Genomic DNA, 27,185 nt, shown 5'->3' with positions numbered 1-27,185 from the left:
GAGTTTGCAGCTGTCCACAGAGAAATCCACAACCTGACACTTGAAATTTAGCTGCACTTACCCGAAAGACTGTCATTTCTTCCAGCAAGACTTCCTCTAATTCGTGCCAAGTCTCCTTAGGAATTGAAACCACTTTAAGAACTGTTCCAATATCTTGAAAAGGGAAAAAAAAAAAAAAAAAAGTTTTCAGGTGCTTAAGATGAATACTTCAGCTTTGTAGCAGCCAGAATTTCTTGTAGTATGTAATTATTTCACATATAAAGACTGTGAAGCTACGTATCTCTCAGCACTCATTCAAAATAACTGCTATTTAAAATAACCTCAGAAAAAAATGAATTTCAGTAGGACATTTAAGTATTTCAATTATCAAAATGCAACAAAGAAAATACATACTATTATAGTTATTAAAGAACAGACAGAACTGAAATACTATTTGAGTGACTGTATAAAATGACAGATTCATGACTGGGGAAGGAAATGCACTAAATTTACCCGGGTGTGTTTTATTGTGCATTTTGAATATGATGTTTGTCTTTCTTAAAATGCATGTGAAGATGCAGCACGGATATAAAACCATCTGGACGAACGTTGTTAGACAGATGAAGCTGTTAGGTCTCTTAAGTACACGCGATCTTCCCTGTGTCAAACAAAGTACCTAAGATGTATAAGCCCCTTAAGGCATCTATATTTCTCTGTGTGCAAGATGCTGGTCTTCACTGAGGGGTGAAAAGTATACAATTTGTGCCTTTGGTGTGTGCCAGCATTTTATTATTATATCAAATTAGATATTTGGAGTTTTGCAACTGGCTTTAAAACAAACAAGGCCAGCACTTGCAATTCCAGAGCCACAGCCTCTGGTTTTGGGAACGTGGTTGAGACTAAAGACCATCTCTGTTATTCAGCTTCTGCATCTGTGATTTAGCTCTTTGTTTCTATGAACACAATTTCCAGGAAACAACAAAAACACAAAGAACCATTTCTAGGTTGGCACACATCACTGCAGACTCTCTGAAATGGAAACAATCTGTATGCGACTTTTCTTTTTAACCAGCCAAGTGTAGTGCCATGTAAATGTATCACAGGTAGAATAACTACGTCCCCGAGGACTTTTCAAGTTGCACATCCTACAGCTTTAATGGTTTAGGAAAATACAAGGCATTTTAAATGGATAAAATTCTCAAATTACTATAAAGGTCGACATTCTTAAAACAAGAATTTAACCATCAATTGCACAAAATCAAATGTATACACATTTTATAAGTATATATAATTTGTGTGTTAGTTGAAATTTCAGAATAAAAAGATGACAACTCTCTACCTCTATATTTAAAATACACATAAAATTGAGACAAAGAAATCCCATGCATTAAAAATGTTTTTACAAGGCAACTAACTTAAAAGATATTGATTTAATTAAAAATTCTGGTACTTAACTTCTTTACATGATTTTGTATTTAAATATTCTAGAAAACCTGGGATATCCCGTAGAACTGAGATTTTTCATTTTTCCATCTGCTTCCCTTTAACCAGATGTTGGTTTCTAGATACATATTTTTGGAATTTTAGAAAGAAGCAATTTTTTTCCTCTCAGAATATGTACATCACTGGTTTTTTTCACAGGCCACACATTCATATATTCATTTAAAAAAACCCAAAACAACAGTTATTTCTTAAAGCAACTATAAAGCAAGGCAGATCTTTCTTTTTATTTAGGCATCTATGTGTAGAAATTAAGCTAGTAAATATACTAGATAAATGGGTTTGGAGTGGTTTTCATTATGGTCGCTGCTAGTAATTGAATATATTTAATTCAAGAAATATTGAGAATGGTACAGAACAAATGCAATATAAACTTTAAAATAATAAGAAAAAAATCCCACTTTTCTACAACAGAGTAATTCAAAAGAACAGATAATCTAACAGTAGTTATATTTGTAATTTAACTGGTGAGTTAATTTCCTTAATTATCCTGATAATATGATGACTGTGGTTTTAAGGAAAATACATTTTACCAGTGAAAAACAGGGAACTCTCATGTAATAAATATAAGAGTGTAGCAAAATGTCACAACTGTATTCTGTGTTGGACTAGGACTGTCCTCAGTCACAATCCATCAAATGCCATATCTCAGAAATAAAGGGAGATTTTTTCTAAAACAGACTGAGTGGGCACTGAGCAGACACAAGTTTCCCATAATGTTGTTTCAACAAAAGGTCAGACTTTTAAGTGGCTCCTGCAACAATTACAGTTGCCTGATCTCAAGAAAGCCTCTGAGGTCAAGGATACACTGAGTTAATCACTCTGGAGACTCTGGTCAGGCCACAGGTACCAAAGTGCAGCTTTATCTGAGTTCTAGATCAAGTTTTACAGAGTAGTATTTCAAACAATTTCACACAAACGGAATCAGGCGACTCCTTTAGGATCAATAGGCTCTGCTTAGCAAGATAAGATTACTGTTATTAATTTGCTTTACTGACAGAGGTACTTTAACTGTGTCAAAGGATCCCAAGCATTAGACACTCAGGATATGTATTAAGTGTGTATCTTAAATCCTGTTTTTTTCTGATTACTTTCAAGCATGCTGATAGGATTTTATTTTCATTGTGAAACACTGGTTGCAATCACAGTGGGAAAGAAACTGCTCAGCTCGATTTCACCCACAGGAAAGGAAAATGTGACCACACTGGGTGGCTATTAATTGTTGTGTTCAATTATCATCAGTTATTCAATGAAAAGGAAAAAAAAGTATTTCTTCAATATACTACAGTTCAGCAGCACATGGGAATAATGCAGATTGCTCTAACAGTAATGGGAAAGTACAGAGAAATATATCTAATCTGATGGGACAGACCTGCACAGAAAAACCCAGTCATACCCCAGAGAGCATAATTCTGGCTTTGACATACGTTCAGATCACCAAGTGGGAAAATGGACTGTGACTAGAGTCTCTAATCTGCTTCCCAGTTAGTTCTTTGCTTGGGAAGAAGTAATACATGCTGATTGTGTATCTGTTTCTGATTCCTCTGACTTTGTGCAGCTGGCTCAGTGCAGCTCTGGTAGAAGGCAGGCAAGGCCTCGGTTCTGCCTCTTTACCTTTCCTCCCACACGGAAGACACCCTTTCCTCATCCTGAAAACCTCTCCTTACTCTGAAAATAAGGACATGAGCTCAGAGGAGCATGGAGCATCTTTTTGTGCTCTAGCTCCAGGCATGGGTGCTGTAATGCCTGCTCTTGTCCCATGAAGGTATGACCTCCTGTTGGAAAAAAATGGTTTCTATGGACAAAAGTAGTATTTCAAAAAATAATAACACTCTGCACTTAGAAAGATGGGATTTTGGTGATGAAATATCTTTTGGCAAGTGCAAGTAACAATGTTTCAACACTTTTCTTATCGTTTGTGGGCATGGCTATCACCAGCATTGGATGGAATCCTGGGTATTTATCATACACCTGAATATTAGTGGTTTAGGAAAACCCTAAATTCCCAACTCAGAGCTAAAAATTATCATTGAGGTTCTTTTAGAGGGAGATCTTGCCTTGACTGATTTACATAACAACTGCTATACATAATAATAACTAAAGAACCAGTATATGCAATGGTAACTGTCTAGAAGCTGTAACTCAGGTTTAAGCAAATCTTCCTGCACTTTCTGAAACAGACAGGAATTTCTGTCTTACTTTTCATCTTACTCTAACAGAAGTCTTGAAGAAAGTACAGTGAATCTCTGGAAGAACTTCTTGCTTTCCCCTGGAGAAAGCAATGCATCTTTCTTTGCCCAAAGGCCAAGCTTTGGAGAGTTAAATGCCACCTCTTTTGCTCAAGAGATATACTTAAATAAGTTCCTTATGTTTGTTCAGCATAATACCCTGTATATGTTTGTTTTTGTTTTTTTTTTCTGGGCTGAATCAGGTCATAGAAGACTTGTTGAAAGGCACCAAACACTGTGAATTGTGGATGACATTGAAGTCTCTAATGTGTGATGGAAAATATATATGTTGTGTAAAATCATATGAAAATACTTTTCCAATGTTTTATGCAAGAACATACTGTAGCACTAGTATGTAATAACTCAGTTCACAGCTTTGAAGTGCTTTAACCCTTCCTGCAGAGCTGTGTTTTCTGCAGTAAATGTTCTGAATTGTTATGCTTGCACTGTGTTTGGTACACAAAGCTTCACCAGCTCTCAGTTTACTCATAATACATTTCAGGCATCAACATGAAAGAGACCTTACATTTACGGCTTTGGAAATCTAACCCCAGGTCTGGAGTACCAGAACTGTTTTTAAAGCATGCAAAAAGTTGGACTGTTATAAGACAGACATACAGGTATTTTTTTGGTCCAACACTGAAAAGAAGCAGTAGGGTTTCTGTTTGATTTGGTTTGGCTTCATGATGCCAATGTCTAATTACTAGCAATTATGTTCAGTAGAAGTATAAAATACTTTTATTCAACATTAACTGAAACATCAGCCAACTAATGTAAAACTTTCAGAAATGAAGAAACAGATCCACCAATTGCTACTCAGCACACTTTGGAAACCCCTGAATTTAGGAAAATGCGTATCAGCTAATTTCTAGACACTCTTTCTCATCATTACCTTTCTGGAAAAAATGTCTTTTCTGAGTGCATATTCCCATTTCTCTAAGATGCCCAAGATGAATGATTCTGCAAATGCTTTGGAAAGGATATAATGTTTCTATTTGAACACCAGCTCTTCTGAAAACACTCCATTCGTGCCAGATATCTTCATCTTAAGTAAAATGATGCACCCTCTTGGCTGAAGAGCTGAGCATTTTAAGGCAATACTCGAAATACTTGAAAGGCACACAAGACATTTCCCATACCTGGATGCTTCCCTCATTCTCATTAATACTTCTTACGCTGCACTTCAAAATGGGTACCTCAAACCCCTCATTTTAATACTAAATTATAATTAATAAGGGAAGATATTTCTAATAAAAATCCCTAATAGCAGTAGTTGGAAAGAGGGTGGTTTGATCTTAATCCAGTTGGCAAAGCTCCTAAAGAATTAAAGCAGGCCATGGCCTGAACCTGTAACAGCGAATGTTTGTAACAAAGACCTCCCCACATGCAGTTTTGGGTCCTGCCCCAAATTTTTACGGGTTTACGCTGTTCTTCAGGCAGTGTTCTGTCTTTCAGAGTAAGAAATTTATCTGGTCTATGTTTCCATCAAGCCTGGAGGAGCATACAGTGTAGATTCAAGACTTCTCACCTGTGCCAATGAACATCACGTCATATTGGCCATCTTCTGCGTCTACTCGATCTACCACGATCTGTGTGAACTGGTAATCCACGTCTGTTTTAATCATGATTGGACGGTTGTTGATGGGGAATACTGGGTTGTACATGGCTGGGTGACTTCTGGCAAATGTGATAACTTCATCAGGAAGGTCCTTGGTGGAATCAAAACCTCCAAATGTTTTACTGGGACACTGGAAATAAAAAAACGAAATGTTTTCCATTTTATTATTTATCATCCCATCTACTGCAGTCTATAATTAAATATGTCAGGGAATCTAAGTGTTTTGTGACAGACAGCAAAAGTTAATTCTGTCACTCTTAGTCTCTATTTTTTAATTTATTTTGGATTTAAACCAATATGGTTAACAGAATGTAAATGATCCTCATACATCAATTTTCTTATTCCTATTCAGTGGCAAAGGTTTCTAAGTCCACTACTGATTAGTATTAGTCTTTAATTGGCAGAAGGAAGAAATCCTGAAATATCTAAATTATTCAATACAAGGCAAGAAATTCAGTATTTGGTTTATGTATACAACACAAAAATTAATTAATTATGCCATGATGTTTGTTTTGAAGTACTGTCTGCAGAAGTTGACTGGAAGTCCAAATTACTACGTGAGGAATCAAATCCTTAAATCCTGGGACAATGCCCTGTTCTACTGACTTTTCAAACTCCTGCTGGTCTCAACAAGCCTGTGTCGTCCATGTAGTCCTGATAATGTGGATCCTGTTACACTAAATCAAATCTAGTGAGTCATGTCTTAAATGTATCTTTTTTTTTCTGCCCTCTGATTCTAAAGAAAGCCTTCTGTGAGTGTTGCTCATCGTACTGCCCATATGAACTCTTAGGTGAGGCAAGTCTCATTAAGGACCTGCAGTAACTCCTCACTGTCCTGCACAGTGACAGAACAGTTGGTGTCCTATCAGGATTAATCTGGTCCCATGAGGTAAGACAGAAAAGAGTCACTTTTCCCCTGTATATACCCAGGGGTGGGCCAGACAGTTTTGCCTCTCATCTGTGAGAACCACAAGGTTCTACTTTTCACATTTAGCTCATGTTCTCCCACTGTAAGCAAAAACCAGAGGGTAAAAAGGAAAGGTAAGACCATGGTGTTGGTAGCCACAGAAGTATTCCTCCACTTTCAGCCACCACAAATCCCCACCAGGAGACTCAAGAACTGTGGCTAATCACCATCATTTGCCCTGATCTCTTCTGTAGAATTGGTAAGTATTTTATGAACAGTTATTTGTAACATTAACATAAGCATTAGTAGTGTATTAGTATTGCTGAGTGGATGAAGAAAACAAGCCATGACATCAGGCCAAAGATACTTGTCAAAGATCTTGGTGACCCCCACTGCTGATCTGTTCAGATAACTCTTGAAGACATATAAAACATTAAATCCCAGCTGAAAATAATTATTTTGCAGTATTTGAACTCCAAATATAAACAACTGGTGTTAAAATGCCCTAGATAATTTGCCCTTTATATCCAGGTATAAAATACCTTCCAATTAAATTAAAAACCTAGAGGACAAGATCTTACTAAGCAAGAATCCAGACCTTGCAGGATGCTCAACAGAAGAAATCAATTGTCTTTGCTATCACCTTGATCCAAATTATTAATAATTCAACAGAAATGAAATTTAAAAATCAATGTTGTCAAAAGGAGTAGCTGCTATACTCAGCAAAGGGATGCTTCCAGCATGGACATATAAAGTGTAAATTGTCCCTTGTTGGAATATTTGCTAGTAAGCAAATTCCTGCATTCTGTTTGTATGGAAGGGAAGAATGGAGAGAAGAAGAATATTTGATTAAGGCCTGTGGAGCAGAAAAAGAAGAAAGCAAGTTAGCTATCTATTTTATTTTGTTAAGATTTTTTAACCTTTTTCTTCTTATTATATGTTCTTGTTCTTTTGTACAAAATTATTACAAAGAGAAAATCAGATGGACTTTTCATAATTATTGGCCAAACCATTGTCTGTCTCAAAAATAGTGTTTCAAATACTACACTTAAATTTTAAGTTTGCTTTACATCTCAATTAATATTCTAACTACAGTTCAATACTAATTGCTTGGATTAATTAGATAACAATTAGACAATAGATGCAAAGTACTCTATGTATAAAAATCACCACACAAGAACTAAGTATTGTTAATTGCAGCTGGGCAAACTGGAAAAATACTAAATGAACATTCACTTCATTTTTAAGCAAATGAATTTCAGCTGTGTTTCAACTGCTTGAATATTTACTTTCTGGCTCATTTTCTAACAAAGGATTTTACTTGCAGCAATATGAAACAGGCTCCCGAGGAAAGTGGTCACAGCACCAAGAGTGCCAGAGCTCTGGATGCATTTGGACAATGGTCTCAGGCACATGGTGTAATTCTTGGGGCTGTTCTGTTCAGAGCCAGGAGTTGGACTCAGTGACCCTTGTGGTTCCCTTCCAACTCAGGATATTCTATCATGCTATGGACCAAGATATACTTTTCGCAGAAAAGTCATAAAACCAGAATTAGAGTCATCATTCTGTGTGTTTGAATAAGACTCTCAATTCTGAGACCCTGATCACTCCTTAGATCCCTTGCTTTTTGAGAATAAAAAGAATTATTATAACCTTGTGTCTTTACATGTAAAGTTTGAAGTGCATTACCTGGACTAGGCCGTAGCTCACAGCCATCTCATGCTACTTTAGAAAACTGGGATGAAATCAAACTGCCACTGCTGTAAATCCCTCCCTTTTCAATGAGCAAAATGGGCACCATCAGTAGGGGAGATCTAGCCCATCCACAGTCCAAATTGTCTGCACAGGAATCTCAACTCAGAATAGAACAGAATAGAACAGAACAGCTGTCCTGAGGAGGAAAGCCCTGTCATGACATTATCCTTGGTGCTAATGACAGGGCTGCTTTTGACATTAGTGATTCTAGGTCAAGATAATTGACAAGGCACTTAATCAGAACTTGTGCTTATAAACCAAATCAATCCCATTGATATTAAAGAACTAGGTTTTCGTGTGCCAAAACATAGGCATGAATACAAATATCCTGAAAAAAACTGGAGAAACGAGTTTCATCTTGCGTTCAAGTAGTGTGTAAGAACTCTTGCATTTTACATTCACTTCCAATTTTGTGTCCCCACTGTGTAATACCAGGGAGTTTGATCAGTCAGGAGGAAGGAACCACATTATCCCCTAACTGGCCTAGTAGGGAATACAACAGAACAAATCAGTATCTACATTTTGGTAGGAAGAAAAAGTGCTTTGGTCATAACTCTTGGTGCCATGAAGCAGAGAAAACCTGAGCCCTGCAGGTTTTCTGAATTCACAGAAAGGCAGATAGGAATTCAGGATGAGGTACCTCAGTTAAGACGAGATATACACATAAATCCTCCCTCCCCTCCCAAACACTGTTAAAAAGTTTAGAAAAGAAAAATAAAAATAGAAAAAGAAAGAAATAAAACAAAGTCCTGTAGATCTTACAGGAAAAATTCTGGCAACTTCTTTGTTACATGTGAAGCTGATGTAGAATTGTTTACAAAGCTTTCTGTTTTTTTAAAAAAACATTTATTTTCCTTTTCTTTTACTCATACTGGGCAAGTCACCAAATGCTCAAGAATTTTACTGGCACCTCACCTATTAAATTCTTGAGATAATTCAGCACTGTTTTAACTGCAGTGCAATCTGGAAATGAATCACCCTAAGAAGATCAGGTTTTTTTCTCCCACCTCTTTCTGCATTTCTTGGAAAAGGAATCCAAAGGTCTGACATCTAAAGAACTTCAAAAATATTTTTCTTCTTTATTCTCAACAGATCTTCAAACCATTGAAAACACACCCATCTTTATCACTTTATAAACAAAAAGCTTCTTTTTAGCCAGAAATGTACCTCATTTTAAAACTGGCAGAACCCAGGATTAGAGTCACTGGCATTGGGCTAGGACAAACTGCTGGCCTCAGCCACTCTAACAGGATTTACAGTGGCACAGCCTCCTGCACTACATCTGTGAGGCTAAGCAGACCTGTAAAATTTGGGATCACATTTGCCTTTAGGCAAGAAAACAGCTTATGGTGGAATCTGAACATCTTTGCACTTCGTGAATCTTAATAAGAGCATTTTACAATGAAATTGTAAAGGAAAACTTCATTCTGATAGGGTAGCCAGAAACAAAAGTATCTGTGATCTGACTGCATTTCCTTACTTTGACAAAGGCTCTGGTGTCTTAGCTCACTTTGCCACTTAAGGGCTGGGTTCTGGTCTTTTTTTTCTGCTTATTCGGGGAAGTTGATCAACTCACTCTTTTCTCATATGCATCTCACATCAAGAGAAGTCTTGACGTAACCTCCAGGCAGAACTGAGGCCAGAACTGTGTCTCAAGACACAGAACTTCCAATCTCAAGAGCAAGTATTTGAATTGTGCATTCAGAATCTCAGTAGAACTGCACCTGATCTCTGTAGAGTGAATGCAACAGAGCCTGTGTGCAGTAGTCAGTTCTTTATCTCAGTCTATTTCTGTGATAGCCCCTATCACAGAAATTTCTTTGTCCATAGTTCTGCATAATATCTAGTATCTGGTTTTGTTGACAAAGATTAATTGATACTGGAATCAAAGAGGAATATAAAGAAACAGAATAATGGACACTAAGTCTGTTAGACTGAAAAGAAGATGACAATAGCTACACAAGAAATACCAAAAATATCTACTCATTCACATTTTCTACCGAGTCATAAAACAACAGAACTTCAAAAAACCCCCAACCCCCTGACATATCAGAATTAACTGTGGAAATTGAAAAAAGAAAGGTTCACCATCAGATGAGAAATGAAACCTCTTTTATGCTGCAGAGCTTGTATTTTAACTCTGGAAAAAACTAGAAATTCTGTCAGTTTCAGGGAAGGAGTGAGGAGTGCTGAGGAATCCAGCTGTCAGGGAGCCACTGTTTTCTTTTACTTAGGAAACAATTTTCATTAGCTGAGCATATATATCAGTTGAAAGATCAGATTGGAAAGGACAATTTCAAACATACCAGAGAAAAGTAGAAAATATGATGAATTAAAGAAGCAAAGTTATTCCTGCTTTCTTTTGTGCCTAATATTTAAGAAGACTTTAAAAAGAATGTTATAGACATATATATTATTTACATATATACATTTATATGTATACATCTGCACATACATATTTAATCTTCTGCAATGACAGTTCACAGCATAAATGGGCCAAGCTGACTTATACAAGCTAAGAAGCGGCCCCAGTGTATACAATTAATGCTTGTTTCATAAATGTCCCATCTTCTTAGACTACTGGAAATTTCAGAGGCAGTTAAATATTTCTAGAATATGATGATATCAGTTGAAACATGGATGTCTTATATAGGTTGATATTTTAGTAATTTATAAACTAGAAACAGCGAATCAGGTAAAAGCAGACATTTTTAAAAATGCCCAGTGGAAGTTAGAAACTACTGTAGTCATTCTATCATCTATTGCAGAAATATCTGTTTCACTGTCCTAGACCTAATGTCGACTGAAAGTTCCTAACAGGCAGGCAAATCCTCTGTTTTCCATTCATTCTCACTAAGAATGGCTCAGCCAATATTTGGAAAAAAAACAAATTCCAAGGAAAGGGTAATGCAATATAGTTTATGAAACACTTGACTTTCAGTAAAATTCTCCAGCCATTACCAAAACTTCTTTTGAAGTTGTTAATATGAATGCCAAAATTAAAATCCAAGCGAAGTTGTTATTGCAGTTTCATATGTTACAAGAAAATTGGTATATTCTGGACCTGGAGGAACTGTTAGTTTTCCCTTCTGCCACTCTATCCATTTTGTTATCTGTGTCAGTTTCTTTCCTGGATCTCAGCTCAAGGACCATGTAATGTGTGAAAATATTTTCCACAGTCTTCCCAGTTTAGATTGCTGAATTTCTTAGGGTACTTACAGTTCCTGGCCGTGGATATGGCACTCGCCCTTGGTAGGGAACCCACTGGTAGTTCGGGCCATCTCGGTGGGCATAGGGACCAAGAAATACCCTCCTCACATCAGTCATGCTGTACATACACACTGCTGATCCCTTGAAGATATTACTGAAAATGAGGGGAGAAGAAATCAAATCAAATCAGGTTCTTTAAATTATCAGTCGATTTAATCAAGGGGTAGAGCTGTGGGAATAGCAGCTTGGTGCTTTCTAATTTATTGCATGTGCTGATTATCAAACCTCTGACATGCTCTCAGAGCAATCCTCACTCACCTCCTGTGAAAGTTCAGCAAAACTGATACGATCTCCCAGACATTTTCCGAAGCAGATGGCTGCTATTTCACTATTTAAAACATCTTGTCCCCAGAAGGCCAAAGCCCAAATGTGAGTAAATTTCAGTAAGGCTGTCCCTAGAGAACTATTCAATTCTTTCCTACACTTCACATTTTTCTATTTTTTTAGCAGTCTCTTCCGTCACTTGGGCAGCACACGTGCAAACTTCAGTGTTGTTTCTTACCCTGACACTTCTTAGAGAAGACAGTAAGGACTTGTAAATCTCCCTCCTCTATCCCTAGACATCCCCTAGATGTATCACTAGAAACATATTTTCTGTTTAGAAACTAAAACTTGTTTCCTTCACAGATAAATGTGGCAATACAACCAGTACTGCAAACCTTTGTCAGGACAAAGCTACGAGTATATTTGGTTCTTGGTGAAAGGACAATGAAACAAAAACATTCAAGTCACAGTTATATGTGATTCAATAACAAAACATTTGAAAGATCATTAGACTTTCCAGATTTCAGCAATATTTTTTACTAATATCTCCTTGAGTAGCCAATTTCTCACTCCACAGATTTTCTATTTTACACTGCTCCCAAACAAGTTTATTTGTTCTTGTGTTCTTTTTCCAAATCTGTGTGGAAAGGGCTACAAATGCTAATCCCTGCTATAAAAAGCAGCTTCAGAGTGATGATGTACATCGCTCATAAGAAAGAAACCTAATTCATTACTTCTTACTGCCATTGACTTCTCAGTTCAAAGGTTAAGGAAATTTCATGTTTTTTAAAACCACTTTTAACAAAGAATCCTCTTTAAAACAAGCAGCCACCCAAGATTCTGTGCAAGTAAAATGATATGCTCTGTACCTGGAAGTTGTAAACACTCCATAGACTATTGGATTTTTAGGGTCTTTTGAGTTCATTAGGAACACATCCTCTGTAACAATAACAGGAGAAAGAAAAGAAAATTAGGTTAAATTCATACAGATAATACCTGAAGACATTTCTATATTCTGGCCATTTCTGCCACTTACGTAGTTCATCAAAGTGTGTGTCAATGCCATTGGGTCCTGGTACAGAACATATCAGACGTGCTTTGAGGAAAGTTGTCCATTTGTTAACAAGGCTCCTGTGTCCTCCAAAGTCATTCTAATAACAAAATTATTTTGCATTAATATTTAGCAACAGTCTTTGTTTGAAGTACCAACAGAGTACAAAGAAAATATGGTAAATAAGATGATATTTAGAGAAAACAAGAGAGAAGAATTCACCCTCTACATACAAAAGCAATATGCTGCAAAGACATGAACTCTGAATTATTTTTATTTTACATTGTATTTTGTCATATTTCATCCTAATATATAATTTAAAAACCAAAAACCTCAAATCTCTTTATATACCTTTATACACATAGAAGACTGGAAAAAGATAAATGAGCAGAAGTCCTGCAAAAGCTGAGGGTGTTTATTATGGTTAACTGGGTAGCAGCAAAGTAGAAAGGCAAGTTGCAAGGGAACAAAGTAGATAAAAATGCCAGAACAGTGGGATCAGTTGTACAGCTACAAAATGTAGAAATGAAGTGCTCCAAGGACTTCATACTTGTGGGATAATTGGTTTTAAAGTAGTGACCTCTGAATTCAAGGAGGTAAATTGAAATTGTGCTTATGAATTAACAGAAAATTTTACTGTAAACATCACAGTTGCCAAAGCTACAAATTTTTTAATATAATTTCATTAGCAGAAATATTTTTGAAAGTCTGTCAGAAAACCATCTGGACATTTATCGGTGTGGACAAATGATTCATCTTGCAGGCACTAAGTGTCTTTGGAATGGTTGCCCATTTCTACAGCTAACCTTAAACAGTTATTTTGTTGTATCTTCCTTTGCTTGTGTTTTAAAGGTTTTCACTAATGTGGGAATGGAAAGGTATTAACATTTAAAAAGCAAATTCTTCAAATGTTTTTGGCCTACCTGGAAGTATCACATTTCCTGTAAAACACTTTCTTTTGCAGACACTTTCTAAGCCTCAGAGGATATGTATGACTTTTTAAACCAAACACTGTAGTTTGTTAACTTCCCCCAAAAAAGAATTAAATAGTATTCCTTTCAGTGTGTCATCTCCAAACTATTTTTCTCTTGGGATGACCCCTGCTTTACTACAATGCCAATGTTAATACTGAATAGTTCACAGGCAAGAAAACACAGTTTCTAAAATTGCTTGCAAGTGCATTCAGTATCACACCAAAAAGTCATCATCATCTTACCTTGCAGATCTGCCCTATTCTGGCATGAGTGGCTTTTCCAGTGTGCTCTCCATCAATTGCATTTTCACGGAAGAAGAAATAGATTTTGTCATCTTCTGGATTGTCACTCTCTGGTATCAGGTGAGCACTGACAAATCTGGGATCTGAGAAGACAACGCCATTGTGCATGTTACTACTGCATGAACTGGATCACTTGTCTTCCTTAATAAACAAACTGTCATTTTTCTTCCCCAAACCCAATCACTGCATCCCATGGCAAATATTTCTAAATTAGGTACATCATCACCTGGTAACATGTGACAAGTTAAAGATAAGAGGAATTTACATTCCTCTTATCTTTAATACAGAGAGGTTTTTGTTACAGGTATTTGATGAACAAATCTTAACTTCATTATTGGAGCAATTAAGTGTTTATGAAATCTTTTTACAAATGTATGTATAACATTACAGCATGGTTTCATAATTCCATGTATTTATTACTGACATTTTTCTTGTCTTTGGATGTCTGGACTTCGGTTAATAATCTTTCTGTATAAGTCACAATTAAAATGAAACAATTATGGAGACAAATGTAAAGTTCTCATTTTAGCGATTAAAAAAAAAAATTACGCCTAGAAAATTGTTAGTGCATTACTGTTAAAAAAAGTTAAGTTGAAAAATATATTTTGATTGATACTACTTCCACGTGATACGCCAAATCCCCAAATTTTTGTCTTCTTTTCAGAATAGAAATAGATTTTAGAATTTCTACTCAAGTTGTTGAAATACTTTGTCTTGCCATTTTCGTAAATTTTTTTTTTTATATACATAAACTTTATTTCTTAATGATTAGAGTGACGACTTTGGTGATAAAAAAGATACATCAAAAAAATGAAAATACATATAATGTGCACATACTGATCAGTTATATAAAAAATGCTATAAAGAAGTTTTAGGAGAGAGAATTTTATAGAATTTTATCAATAAATTCATGCCAGTGGTGCATCTGGCTCATCGCTGTATTTTACAGAGATACTTCAGCTGGTATCTTTCACTATATTTGGAAAAAGAAGGCATATCCAACAGATTTACCAATCTGTTTTATAACCATTCTACATCCTGCTGGGATAATTAACTGTGAACTATATTTAACTACTCAGAGTCCTGTTCCTATATGAAATTGCAAGCTATTTTAGTGTCTGTAGTAACATCTTTTCAGTGTATGTTTATTGCTATATAGTCATGGAAAGAATGAACTTTGCTATGTTTTGCCAGTTTGCAGTAGCTGGCCTGTGCAACTCATTGCCTTATTAAGGATGGCAGTGTTTTTAAGCAACGTATTTTAATATATTTGTATATATGCACATAGAAGTTTAGATGTTTCTATTATATGAGTAGATACTGCATAATAGTGTGTGTGTGTGTCTTATGTACTCTGTGTGTATATATGTGTATATATTCTAATGTAGTTGTGTGTGTGTATACATCTATATATAGAGTACAGAAGGATGATCCAGTAGGGTCCAAGATTGTCCAGAAGTAATTATTCAAGACAAGAAAGAATATGGTGAATACAAATAATACTCTCCAAGAATAAAGTCCCTTCCTTCAATTGTTTTCGGTGTAGCTGATTCCCTGAGCTTTGTTGCTTTCTGTGTGCTTAGTTAACTCTAAATAGATTTCTCATCCAGTTATCTGTCTAGTTTCTTCTTGAACTCATACAAATTTCCAGCATTCAGCATGTCCTTTTGGAATTTGTTCCTCACGTATACAATGTAATGAATTAAAATTTACTCCTGATTTTTTGTTTTGAACATTGATCTTAATAATTTCATTTGGCTCCTCTCAATTCCTATATTGAAAAAATGCTTAGTGTTCAAGACTAGTATGCTCTTTAACAAGGGCTGTAGCAATTCTCTTTGTTGAATTCTCTGTTGGTTTTTTTTTTTTTTTTTTTCATTAACTCCTAACATTTAAAATGGATTTGACAGATCCTCAGCAGTAATCTGAAATTGTCATGGAATTTATGTGCCATAACCCCAGAATCTCACTCTTCATTGGTGGTGCTCTGTCCACAGCCCATTATTTTATATGTGAAGATAGGCATGTTTTCCTCATGGCTTTCCCCGAGGTTTATCAATACATCATTCATCAAGAATAATTTAATTTGTCATTTGATTGCTTAGCTACCCAGTTGCATAAGATCCTTTTGTGATCCTTCACAGTCTTCCTTTGTCTCACTATGCTGAATAACTTAGATTCATGTGAAAAAAACCCAACCTCTCATCCAGCCTCTTTTTCAGGTTATTTATGAACATGTTGAATAACACAGGCCACACAACAGATCTCTGTGAAGCTGTGTCTACTACCTATTGTCTGTTAAAATAAACATTTTTAGACATCTGAAAATATGGACAAGCTGAGATTTTAAGCTCTCCACCCCAAACCCCAGTAATGTAAGCTATTAAATGTGCTTCCTTTCTTTCTAGCATGCATTTAATAGCCTTCAAGGTACACTGACATGAGACCCAAGATAAATAATATCTAGACTATTTTTTATATGATATACTAAGTCTTTGCATGCAACTTGAATCTCAAGAAACAAAAACTACAGTTTGAAAATGTCTGCACTGCAGCCTGGGGAAGGATCCATCAGAGAAAGAGGATACCCATTAGAAGACACTGTTTTTGGCTACTGGATCCAGAGAACCTCTTTTCTGAATCAGTTGTTTTTACATCCTTAAAATCTTAATGAAAAAGGGTAAAAAATAATATTCAACCAAAACCTAAACACATTCCCAAATGGTTGAATGATTTATTTCTAGCGCAATGGGTTTTGAAAATCACAAGATATCAAGTTCTAAAATAAATCACTATATTATCAGGCATCAAAAATCTAACTTTACATTGGCCTATGAAGATACTGTGGGGAGTCCCATTTGAGTCTAAAATATTGCTGATATAGCACTGGTTATATAAACTTGCCCTCGGTTAGCATATTATTATTCTTTTCTTTCCCTCTCATAATTTTGCAAGTGAACCTAGAAACAGTAAGACACTTGCGTATTAAAGCAGGACTGACACAACAATTACAGAAAAATAGTTGAATAAATTGAAAATATGTGTTTCAAATGATTCTGTCAGAGTGACAGCTGAGAAGAGGGTTGTGAGATAAAATAAATGCCACAGCCAGAGTATGCATTGTAGGCACTTCTTACCAGTGCTCATCTGAGATGGATTCAGATTTTTAATTAGTGATTAATAATCCTAACTACATGCCTGAAAATGAAGTAGTCACACAGCCTCATCTTAGAAACACATCCATTGTACGTTATGGAACATGTTTTTTTTGAACAACGCTGATGTTTCTTATTGAGCACACCTTAGATTGCTTTGCCATCTAGTTAAATCGATACATTTTAGTCAATAAAGAGTGGTTCTTCATGTTATAGGTCCCTGGCTCTTGCTACCTGGTGGTGTTTGTTTTTTTTCCCCCTCTTCCATGTAATAGATCTATGTCTGTGCAGTGAAGCAAATAAAGGAAGAACGGGCTACATGTGTTCTGTTGCATATAGAAATAGATTAATTTCTGTTCAGAATGAATGTAATGGTTACAGAAACAACATCATGATACCATGTGTGGAGAGAGGGAGAGAAAAGTGGTTGATAATTTCATGGGTTATAAAGCTATGAAGTGGGTGGTGTGAACCAGTGATCTGTAGTGTGTTCTTTATTGTTTCACTAGTGCAGAGGCTGTTTAACTTGCCCAAGGCTTGATGCACACTTGCATTTAACCCCAGGGCTTCAGACCATGCTCACTACTGGCTGTTGAGGGTCCTGATGAATCAATCAGCCAGATGGCCTGCAGTCACGCAACACAGCCCTCTCCACGGACTGCACAGCACTTTTTTATTGCTCTTCTTTGAGGATTGGAAGGGAGATATCCACAGATGAGGGAATTAGGGACTTCTCCTTGACTCTCCTAATTGCTTACCCATGCAGCAGAAGAAAGAATGTCATCCATGAATGTGTATGTTCAAGTATCAAGACTGCCCTGCCTTACCCTGCAAAATTAAACAGGTTTGGTATCAAGGAGTCCCCATGGGAAGTTTAAAATAATTCAGTCAGGGTTGACCTATTTCATACATTCAACACAGCCAGAAAAGAAATGCTGGAAAGAACTTCAAGCAAGTTTTACTGAAGAGGAAGTGGGACTTTGATCCAAACCCACCAGTAACAACTGTAAAAGTCAGTGCACTGCAGCTATTGGGGGTAGGTGAAAACTTCAAATTTCTGAGTGTGACTTATGGAGTATTCTGCAACCCTAAAACTGCCTCCAATCCATGAAACCCTCAGAAATGCTATTACAACAGTTCAACACTTTCTTGTTTGAAAGCAGTCTCCCATTGGCTGAAAGTCCAGAAAGCTTGTTTTTGGGAAAATGGACTTAAGAAATAATTTGACAGCAATATTTTGCAATGATTCATTGGTTTAAAAAAACACAGGCAGACAATGTGGAAGAGAGCTTTAAAAAACAGCATACATCAAACAAACATTTCTGAAACGTGTTTAAGCATGATCAAAGAAGAAACAAAGCCACAGCATAAACACGATCAAAATAAAATAACAACTAAAAACACTTCTCTGATCTTGCAGCCAAAATGAACAAGCTAAAAATAAAAACTTATATTTTTATTTAAAACAATCAGCCTTTAAGAAGCAAATTATTAAAGCCCACACCTTTTTCAGTCTCCTTTTTTCAGTTGTCTTGGCTGTGGTGCCATTTCTCAGATCCCACATGACACCTTTGTACACCACTTTGTGCACCCTCCTGCAATTACCAGCTCTGCAGACGTTTCATTGGCAGCAGCCCATTAAACTGTCCTCCCTGAGAAACCTGGCTCTTTATGAAAATGACACCTTGGTCCAGCTGCCTCTATGATTTATATGCCATTGTTTGCTTATTTAAGTAATGGAAACATGTTTTGCCTGGCTCAGCATTTCAGGTTGAGGAAAAGCAAAGGTAAATCGATCTGCATTGGTTCTTTAACAAATGTTATTCTTTAGCAGCAACAACCGCACAAATACACACACAGCCCCAAGAGCAAGAAACAATAAAAGTCAGAAATTGGCTTTCTAACTGAATCATATTAGCATTTTAATGAAGATCTATAAACTTGAAGGCACAGAAATTACCTTTAGCTGTCAAGATTGAGTAAGCTGAAGGAACAGAAGCTGGGGTCATCTCTTCATCACTTGACAGGAGCCAAAGGGCAGTTCTCTTAGGAAATGTTTTGTAGAGAGTTTGAACTGGATGCCCCTATTATTGTATATTTACGGTCAAAATTACTAATTTATCAGTTCACAGCAAGAGAATTTTAGGGAACTAGGGAAATTTTATGCTCAGTAAAACTGCAATTGCTATAATTTAATGAAAAGTAGTGGAGGGTGACTGGGACCCTGAGGAGAGGAAGACTAGAGAAGCTGAAATTAAAAATTTAACAACAAAATCAGACAGCTACTCAAGACTTCATAACCATGTACAGCGCCTGTCTGCTGAGATCCAGCACGGAGACCCAAACACTATCCTCAGAAAATCTGGACTTGCTCTCACAGTGAGCCCTACTACCCACAGAGAGGAGACTTGCAGCTCCAGTCACAAATGTGCAGAGCAGAGCCTCTGCCTCGGCAAGGTCACCAGAGGACAAAGCTGTTAATACGTGGTGATGAGAGAGCTAAGATGGTTTGTGGTTTGACACACTCAAGTGTAGTTTACAAAACAGCAAAGCTTTTAGTGGTGTTCTTTTAAAGTCCCTTCATTTAAATTCCTCAACTTTCACATTCCACTTGCTGCTGTTGAGTCAGGCAAACACAGCAGAGCTCTCATGGATTCACTGCTTCCAGTGAAGCTCCTCAATAACATGGATGGCATCAGACCACATCCTCAAAGTGGGAATGCTCTTTGCACAAGGGACAACTTGTGGCTATTATGGAGCTAATGTGAGGGTTTTGTGGTAACTTATTGTCAAATGCTAACATAGAAAGGACAGACTACAGAGTAGAGATGTCATTTAAAGACGCTGTTTACAAAGTCAGGAGGATGTGTGGCATGCAGGCCATGCATGATCAAGCTGTCAGCAGCTATTACAAGGTAAGAAGCCCTATGGTCCCTCATTGATTTTGCAATGGAAATTTCCATCAGAAAAGAGTCTTAAAGACTGATGATCTTCATCAAGCAGTTTATCTTTGAGTCAAGATGATCTTAAAGTAGTGTGTTAGTTATGTCAGCCGGTTTCTCCTTCTTAGAAGTGATATCCTGTTTTTTATTAATTTTTCAAAGATTAGTAAAGGCAATTTTGGTGTCACAGATTATAAAACAGGCTAATAAGTATAAGGTTTAATAAGACTTCTTTTAATTTCAATAGTGTACTTTTTAAAAATTTAATTTTATTGTATTTTATTTTATTCAAAACTCTTTTCATAATTAAAAAACCCAGAAAACCAACAAACCCTTCCTCTGTAGAATCCAGCTGCTATGCTTCAGTGGTGACTTGTGTGACATAAGGAGATTACAGACTTTCAAGGAGGAAAGGTATTAAAAGTAGCAACAACATATCACTCTTCTGTCATTTCAATACACGGGTGCAGCAGCAATGTAACACACAAAGAGACGTGCATTAAAAAAGGCACACCATGTTTTTACATGTGTAAATTCTTCTACATCTCAATGGTACACTTACACATACAGCAACAGGACTCTAGTCCTTGTGGCTTTTACAGTGGCTTGACCATAAGTGTTATCTATGCATCATTCTCATTGTGAGAGGTATTAAAACTGAATTAAAATGACTGTTTTTTTAAGGAATTACTGATTTGTATTTGAGGCAAAAGCAAAGAACGGCAAGTGTGTTAAAACATCCTAAAGCATTCAGGCTCCATGCTGGCTGGGCAGCTAGCAGAAGTGAAAACTTGACAAGACCAGGCTGGGGACCAAGCCATGGGTGCCCTCCCGGGGGCTGGCAGTGATGCAAAGCAAAATGACAGTAAGAGGAGCACAACCTCAGTTTGGGGTACTCAGCACCTCTAGCATAGGGTGAATGAGTCCCTTAATACCTGCCAAAACAATGCCACCACCTCAAGATCCCTCATCTCTTCTGCCTTAGACGCATAATTCAGCGTGAACATACCTTGGGAATAACATTTTAGCTCCCACAGGAAAGAGAAGGGAGAAAATGTTGATCTCTGATGCAATTATCAGTTTCTGAAGCCTTTGTTCTAAAGAGACAACAATAGTTTTGATTCCCTGTTAAAGACTAATTATACGGTGAAGAAAAGTGAATACAAAAGTTCAGTAAAATTATAGCTTAATGCTCAACATAAATTAGATTTCTCACAAAACAATGCTTATGATCTATCCACCCCATTTAATTTAATAGAGGTGATTATTATCTCCTTACAGAGAAAGAAGCAAAAATAACACCTCTTTTCCATTACTGACTATGTTTTAAGGTTGTCGTATATCTATCAACACAATTAATTTTAAACTTATTTACTTGTCCCTCAGAGAGAGTAATTGGGCAATTGAGAAAACTAGTGTCCATCACAGAACAGAAAGTGAGGCTTGCAGCACATTGTCTCCATTTAGGAATACTTTAATCTCAATTTTCTGTATTTCTTAAAGCTAATGAGAGTTCCAGCTAAGAACCTGTTTCTTCCTCTCTCAGTCATTTATCTGAAGTTTTTGACATTGATGTTTGGAAATAAGACCAGAAAGCCTGTGCCTTAACTGTGTAACCTACATCTTTAGAGCTCTGGATGAGTGACAAGAACTAAATACCAGAGTCTTTATGCTAAGAAGTGATGTATTAGGGGAGGAAGTGGAGCGTGGAGGCACTGAAGACAAAAGATGTTTCTGATTTGGGATGTTACAGACTTTTGGCATATACAGCCATGCTACAGGCCTGCCTTTTGTAAGCTCTGAAAATTCACAGGTGAAGCACAAGTCCCTGGAGATGCCGAAGCAGTTTATGGCAGTTGATCCTAAAAGCCAGAAACCAAACCTGTTCCTCTCCACTAATGTGATTTTCTCAGGCCTTTCTGAATGCTGAGAGATGTGCGTCTATATCTTGGTGGAATATTCTTCCTCTTTGCCACCTGGAAATCAAGGGTGCAAGAAGGTGTCCTGAAGGCAGAGAGAACATGCTGCAGCACCATCAGCCAAACTCCTGACACAGCACTTTGCAGGAGGCAAATACCTGGCTGAGTGTGAGGAATAGCTGGAGATTAACATGGCAAACATATTCCAGTGTAGGGAAAATGGGACAGCCCTCAACAGTATGACTGGAAAAAGCTGAACCACAAGCATATCTTCAGCCTGTGTCTCCTGAAAGCTAAATTCCTAACATTTCTCTGTCAGCTCCATGCAGTGCATAACCCTGTCTACAGAACCATTTGTCCACAGAAATATTACTTTTTTCTGCCTAAAAAGTGAATAAATATGTCCTTTGTGACAAAAATCATCTATTTTGAAAACAGGAAGAAAACCTCCAAATTTTGTACTGCCAGGTTCAATTTGAAGTGTGTGGAAGAGATTGTGTAGCTGTAAAAAAAAATCTCCTCCCTGATGTCACATCAAAAACTGGACAGGTATCTACCATAGTCTTAACTCTCAGTGAGAGATATTCATTCATCTGGAAATGATCATCAGCTCACACCAGTTCCCAAGGAGTCATCCAGTAGAGAACACTCCTGTAGCAATTACCTAACCTTTCTGATCTCCTGTAATTTAATTTCTTTGTTAAATCCTTTAGATTTGGCTAAAGAACTGAGGTAATTTTGTCAAAATCTGAGAAACATTTTGTCGGTATAATGAACTTTTACAGCTAGTGTAAAGCAACTTGACACAAAATCCATTAAAGTAGGATTAATGAGGGATGGCAACAAAGACTGAGGAAAGGGCTGGGTGAATGACTGGTTTTAGCTCATATGTCAGTGTAGCACAGCAACACAAAATGCAGTAAGGCATCTGTAAAAGGAAGCAAAACCCCTCAGCAGAACCTGAGGTATTCAGTGTGATAGCATCAGTTATGACAACCTCTTTCAGTAGTCATGTGAGCACAATGTGTGTTTCCAACTTGATCTAGCTTCAGTCAACATAAGGTATTAGCACAGTTTTACACAACTGAAATAATGAAATCATGTAGTCATTTATTGTTGATGTGAAACTTAGTTCTGTTCATTAAAAAAGAAAAAAAAAAGTATTTGATAGCATAGGTGAGATGAAAACTGTGACGTTGCTTCAGACAGAAAAGTTTTGCAATAGTACCCACACAGTCAGAAAGCTGTTCTCAAACACTGTTTCCTTGGTTCATACTTTAATTCTGTACAAACAAACCCTTCTTTTTTTTTTTTTTTTTATTTATTCACTGACAGCACTTCAGATATATTTGATGTAATGTCTGTGACTTTTAAGAATGAAAATTTCATTGTATCAGACTCAAAATTTTAGTGTTTTTTAAAAGCAGCGAGGGAGGACTTTGCAGCACACTTGCTTGTGATACATAAACTGCAGGGAGAGGAATTGGCAGAAAGTTTAACAGAAGTATTTAAAAAGTAATAAAATAAAGAAATGTAGTAAAAAATATAGGTCCTGTAATAAATGGGAAACTGGAATTTTTTTTTTTTTTAAATAACACAGGTCTGACAAAAAAATATTAAAGCTGACAGTATGTCAAACATGGAACAGAACTGAGTATTGATAATGACAACCCATTTACACAGTCTTGTGAAAAAGCTGATGACTCACAAATCCATGTAAAATACCACATGGAAAGGTTTGGTACCTTCCCCTCTCATGGAGCATTTTTCTGCCCTTACTGAAAGTTGCTTTAGAGAAACAGGAGAACAGGACATCGAGACCGAAGAAATGGGCAACTGAAGAGAGCTGTGCCCCATGACTACCAAATTTTACAGTCTGACAAATGTTATCATAGAGTTCAGGAAATATGAATAATCTCACTGACATCAGTGGAACACTTCTTACTTATGAGGATATTGAATTTTGCTCAAACAACAGTAAAAGAATCAATAAACACCAAACCTCAGATATATGGCATATATCAGATAATACAGATAATGTATTATCACTGAATGCTTGCAACTGTTTCATAAGAGTTGTGCATTGAATGGGAAAAATATGCAATCTAGTCTTTAAAGTAACTTTTCTTTTGCTTTTTCTGAATGATCATCTGTAAAAAAGCTGTCACTGTAAAGTTTCTTGTTTCTGCTTATGCCAACTTCTCTAACAAAATCTTCCTACAAATCTTGCTGCACTTGCCTGAACAGAAATCTTTAAAGCCTACCAAGAGGGAATTAAATTTATACATATTTAAAGATATAATAAAAAGACTCTTTTCCATAATCCAGGAACGTAACAAAAACACAGGCCAGTTTATCACTTTAAAAGGTAAAACAGAAATGGAACTATTTTGTCTTCATTTACTCACGTGTTTTTGTGGCAGCTCTAAGTGCTCTGGAACATCAAATTCTGCTGCATATTGTACAATAAATGGTATTCTCAAAGACTAACAGTTTAACCCTTGCCTTTGAAAGAGATAATTTCCCTGGTAACACTACAAGGCAGCTCACCAACAGAAACATTCAGCCTATAGACACCAGTGATACAGTGATCTCAGAATAGAGGGAAAACAGCAAAAAAGGCTTATCAGCCTCAGTTTTGGTGGGTCACTCTCAATAGTCTTTTGTACAGCACTGCTACTACATTTGAGACTGATATTGAGATTCTTAAAAGCAAAGTTACCACATTTCAATAACACTGTATGTTATCTGTACACCAGCACATCATCTGAGGCATTCACTGCTTCTGGTTATCAACTATTAGCTAGTGATCACCTGCATACTTTGACCACTTAGATGTTAGTATAAACTTTACCATATCTTTTTTTTTTTCACTGTATGGTATGTAAAAGCACTCAGCTACATGTTTAAAAAAATCAAATTTAACAGCCACCTTTTAAAAAGGGTGAATTTATACAAGCCCATGGAATCCAATGTAATAGCAAGGGATGGGATATTTCTGACACCACTTTGATAACTAAGAGCTGGACACAGAAGCCTGAAATAAGTAGTGTAGGGCACTCTAAAGATCAAGGGGAAAAACAAGCAACTCTGGCAATGCAGCAAAATAGGAAGTTCAGGCCATACTGCAATGTCAAAACTCAATCGAGGAACCATTTATCAAACATTTTGTGTGTCTGTGATCTGTCCATCATATCTGATAACTGAGATTGTGTGAATTCTTCTTTGTTTGTTTTCTGTTATTTAGTCCAACATGATGCCTTTACAAGTGAAAAATAAGTATCCATTTGACTCTCCCATTTGTCCTTTCCTTTTCCTATTCCCCCTTCCTTACAACACAGTCATGAATGAGGCTCTGTGGCCTAAATGTTGCTGATGGTGACATCGGTTTCACCCTTTTGTTTCACAGTGTTGCCTGATGGAGCCTGGGGAGGGACATGGTGAAGTGGCTCAGGTGGGACTGGAACAGTTTCTATCCTGGAAACGTGGGTTTGCAGAACTAAATAGAGAAAAATGACTAAATGTTTTTACATCAATTAAACCCCTGCAAATAATGAAATATAATCTGATGGGAAATTACATGTCCTATTAAATACAGAATTTTCTAATTGGGTGTTTCCTCTGCTCCTCTTCAAAGGCTACAGAAATATTAAGATGTCCACAATTACAGCACAAAAAGGTCTTGAAGATGTAACATTTGATATATCACACTATTTCAGAAATAATGAAACTTCTGCAAGGAATTAACAAATTTGAATTTAACTGCAACAGATGCTCTGTCTATATTTCTTGATCTTACATACTCTTTGTGTCTACCTCATCACAAATCACTGTGTTAGGCTAAGTCTTCCTCTAGTAAAGTCCAGAGCCACAACTCTGCTAAATACAGGAGTTGAAACAATATCCTTGATAACGGAGTTTAATATTAGCTTTGCCATTCTTGGCTAGGGTAACTTTTGAATTGTGTTCTTGAACTACCTGAATGTGCTATCATTGTTTTAAATACATTGACGTTTCCACTTTGTTGTAAAAATAGGCTTTTAATATTACACAGTATTTAGTAATCTAGTACCAGCCATCAGTTTGATATCAGCCGTGACATTATTTAATTTTCAGAATCACAGAGGTTAAAGCTCACTGAACTATAAACAGTTGGAAACATGGAGTATAATCCCAAGGCACAGCTCTGCACAAGCTGTAATTTAAATCATATTGCATGCTAAGCTGAAAAGGCAGTGCAGGTCCCAGAGGGCATGAATAAATCTGCAGTCACTGATTTGCCACACACATTTGTGTTGGGATTCTGTAACTGTGCAAATGTGATGTCTTCCTTTAGAGCAGAGGACCTGTCATCTACTGAGATTTGTAATTAAATAACCCAAAGAACAAAAGCAATTACTCAGCCTTACAAATATTCAGGCTGAAATGTGTGCGATTTCATGAACAAAGAGAAGGGGAAGTTCCGGAGACAGAGAGAAAGGGAGGCTTTGAGTCTGCGATAATTCATCTGTGTCTAGTGCTAGTGGAGGCTTTAATGTATAGAACAGGTATTCACATACCTGGCTTACTTTGAACTAATAATTCCGTCATCACAGACTCCACTGTGAAGTGGATGTTTCTCCAGCTAAGGAGCCAATTATGCTTCCAGCTGGCTCCATGCCACCTCAGGTGCCGGCTTTGAGCAATCAGTTGTGTTAATTGCAAGCAACACTAAATGCCTTTTGGGACAAGCAATTCACGGTTCAGGAATGTTAGTGTGAAGGGGGTAGGTTCAGCCCCATTACCAAGAACAAATCACAGAGTTTGCACAGGTCGCAGGCTAAGAATTGGAATTTTATGGAATGGGGAAAGAGGTGGGAACAGACTAAGGGGCTGTATCCTCGTATCATTAACTCTGCTGGGCACCTCAGTTAATTGATGGGGTGGGGGCTATGTGGTGGGCTGTGTGGCACCCTTCATATTTTGAGCTCAGCAGCTCTGTCCCCCAATTCCTCTGGGTCTGCCAGGCATTCTGATCCAGGCCAACAGGGCTAAGACACTGGTCCAAGTGAAGATACCTCAACTGCCCATGAACATGGGCTCCTTCACAATAGTTGGTATTTTCCTTCTTTCTATTTGTCATAGTGGGAAAACAATAGTTTTTAAAATGCATAGGAATTGTTTGATACAAAGGAAATATTACAAGAGTGATAATAACAGTGAATAACAAAAATGGATGATGAAGGGTAAACATATATAAAAAAATAGCCATTGAAGGAATGAAGAGTAATAATGAAATGGCCACAGTAATGAGTAGAAATCAGATCTTGGCTGCATATGGG

The 27,185-nt window shown here is 36.9% G+C and overlaps 1 protein-coding gene across 1 annotated transcript in view; it reads right to left on the bottom strand.

Moving 5' to 3' along the window:
- SEMA3A (semaphorin 3A) overlaps positions 1 to 27,185 on the bottom strand; it is a 172,180-nt gene that overhangs the window by 24,182 nt on the left and 120,813 nt on the right. The window contains exons 7-12 of the mRNA XM_069035440.1: positions 13,789 to 13,931; positions 12,558 to 12,672; positions 12,391 to 12,460; positions 11,207 to 11,351; positions 5,236 to 5,455; positions 62 to 153 (exon numbers count right to left, since the gene is read on the bottom strand). Coding sequence (XP_068891541.1) covers positions 62 to 153; positions 5,236 to 5,455; positions 11,207 to 11,351; positions 12,391 to 12,460; positions 12,558 to 12,672; positions 13,789 to 13,931 — 785 coding nt within the window. The remainder of the gene's footprint in view (positions 1 to 61; positions 154 to 5,235; positions 5,456 to 11,206; positions 11,352 to 12,390; positions 12,461 to 12,557; positions 12,673 to 13,788; positions 13,932 to 27,185) is intronic.

Source organism: Aphelocoma coerulescens, chromosome 1A (assembly GCF_041296385.1).
Source record: "Aphelocoma coerulescens isolate FSJ_1873_10779 chromosome 1A, UR_Acoe_1.0, whole genome shotgun sequence".
NCBI classification, from domain to species: Eukaryota; Metazoa; Chordata; class Aves; order Passeriformes; family Corvidae; genus Aphelocoma; species Aphelocoma coerulescens.
Note: the sequence above shows the minus strand (reverse complement) of the source record. Positions and strands in the feature narration are given on the sequence as shown.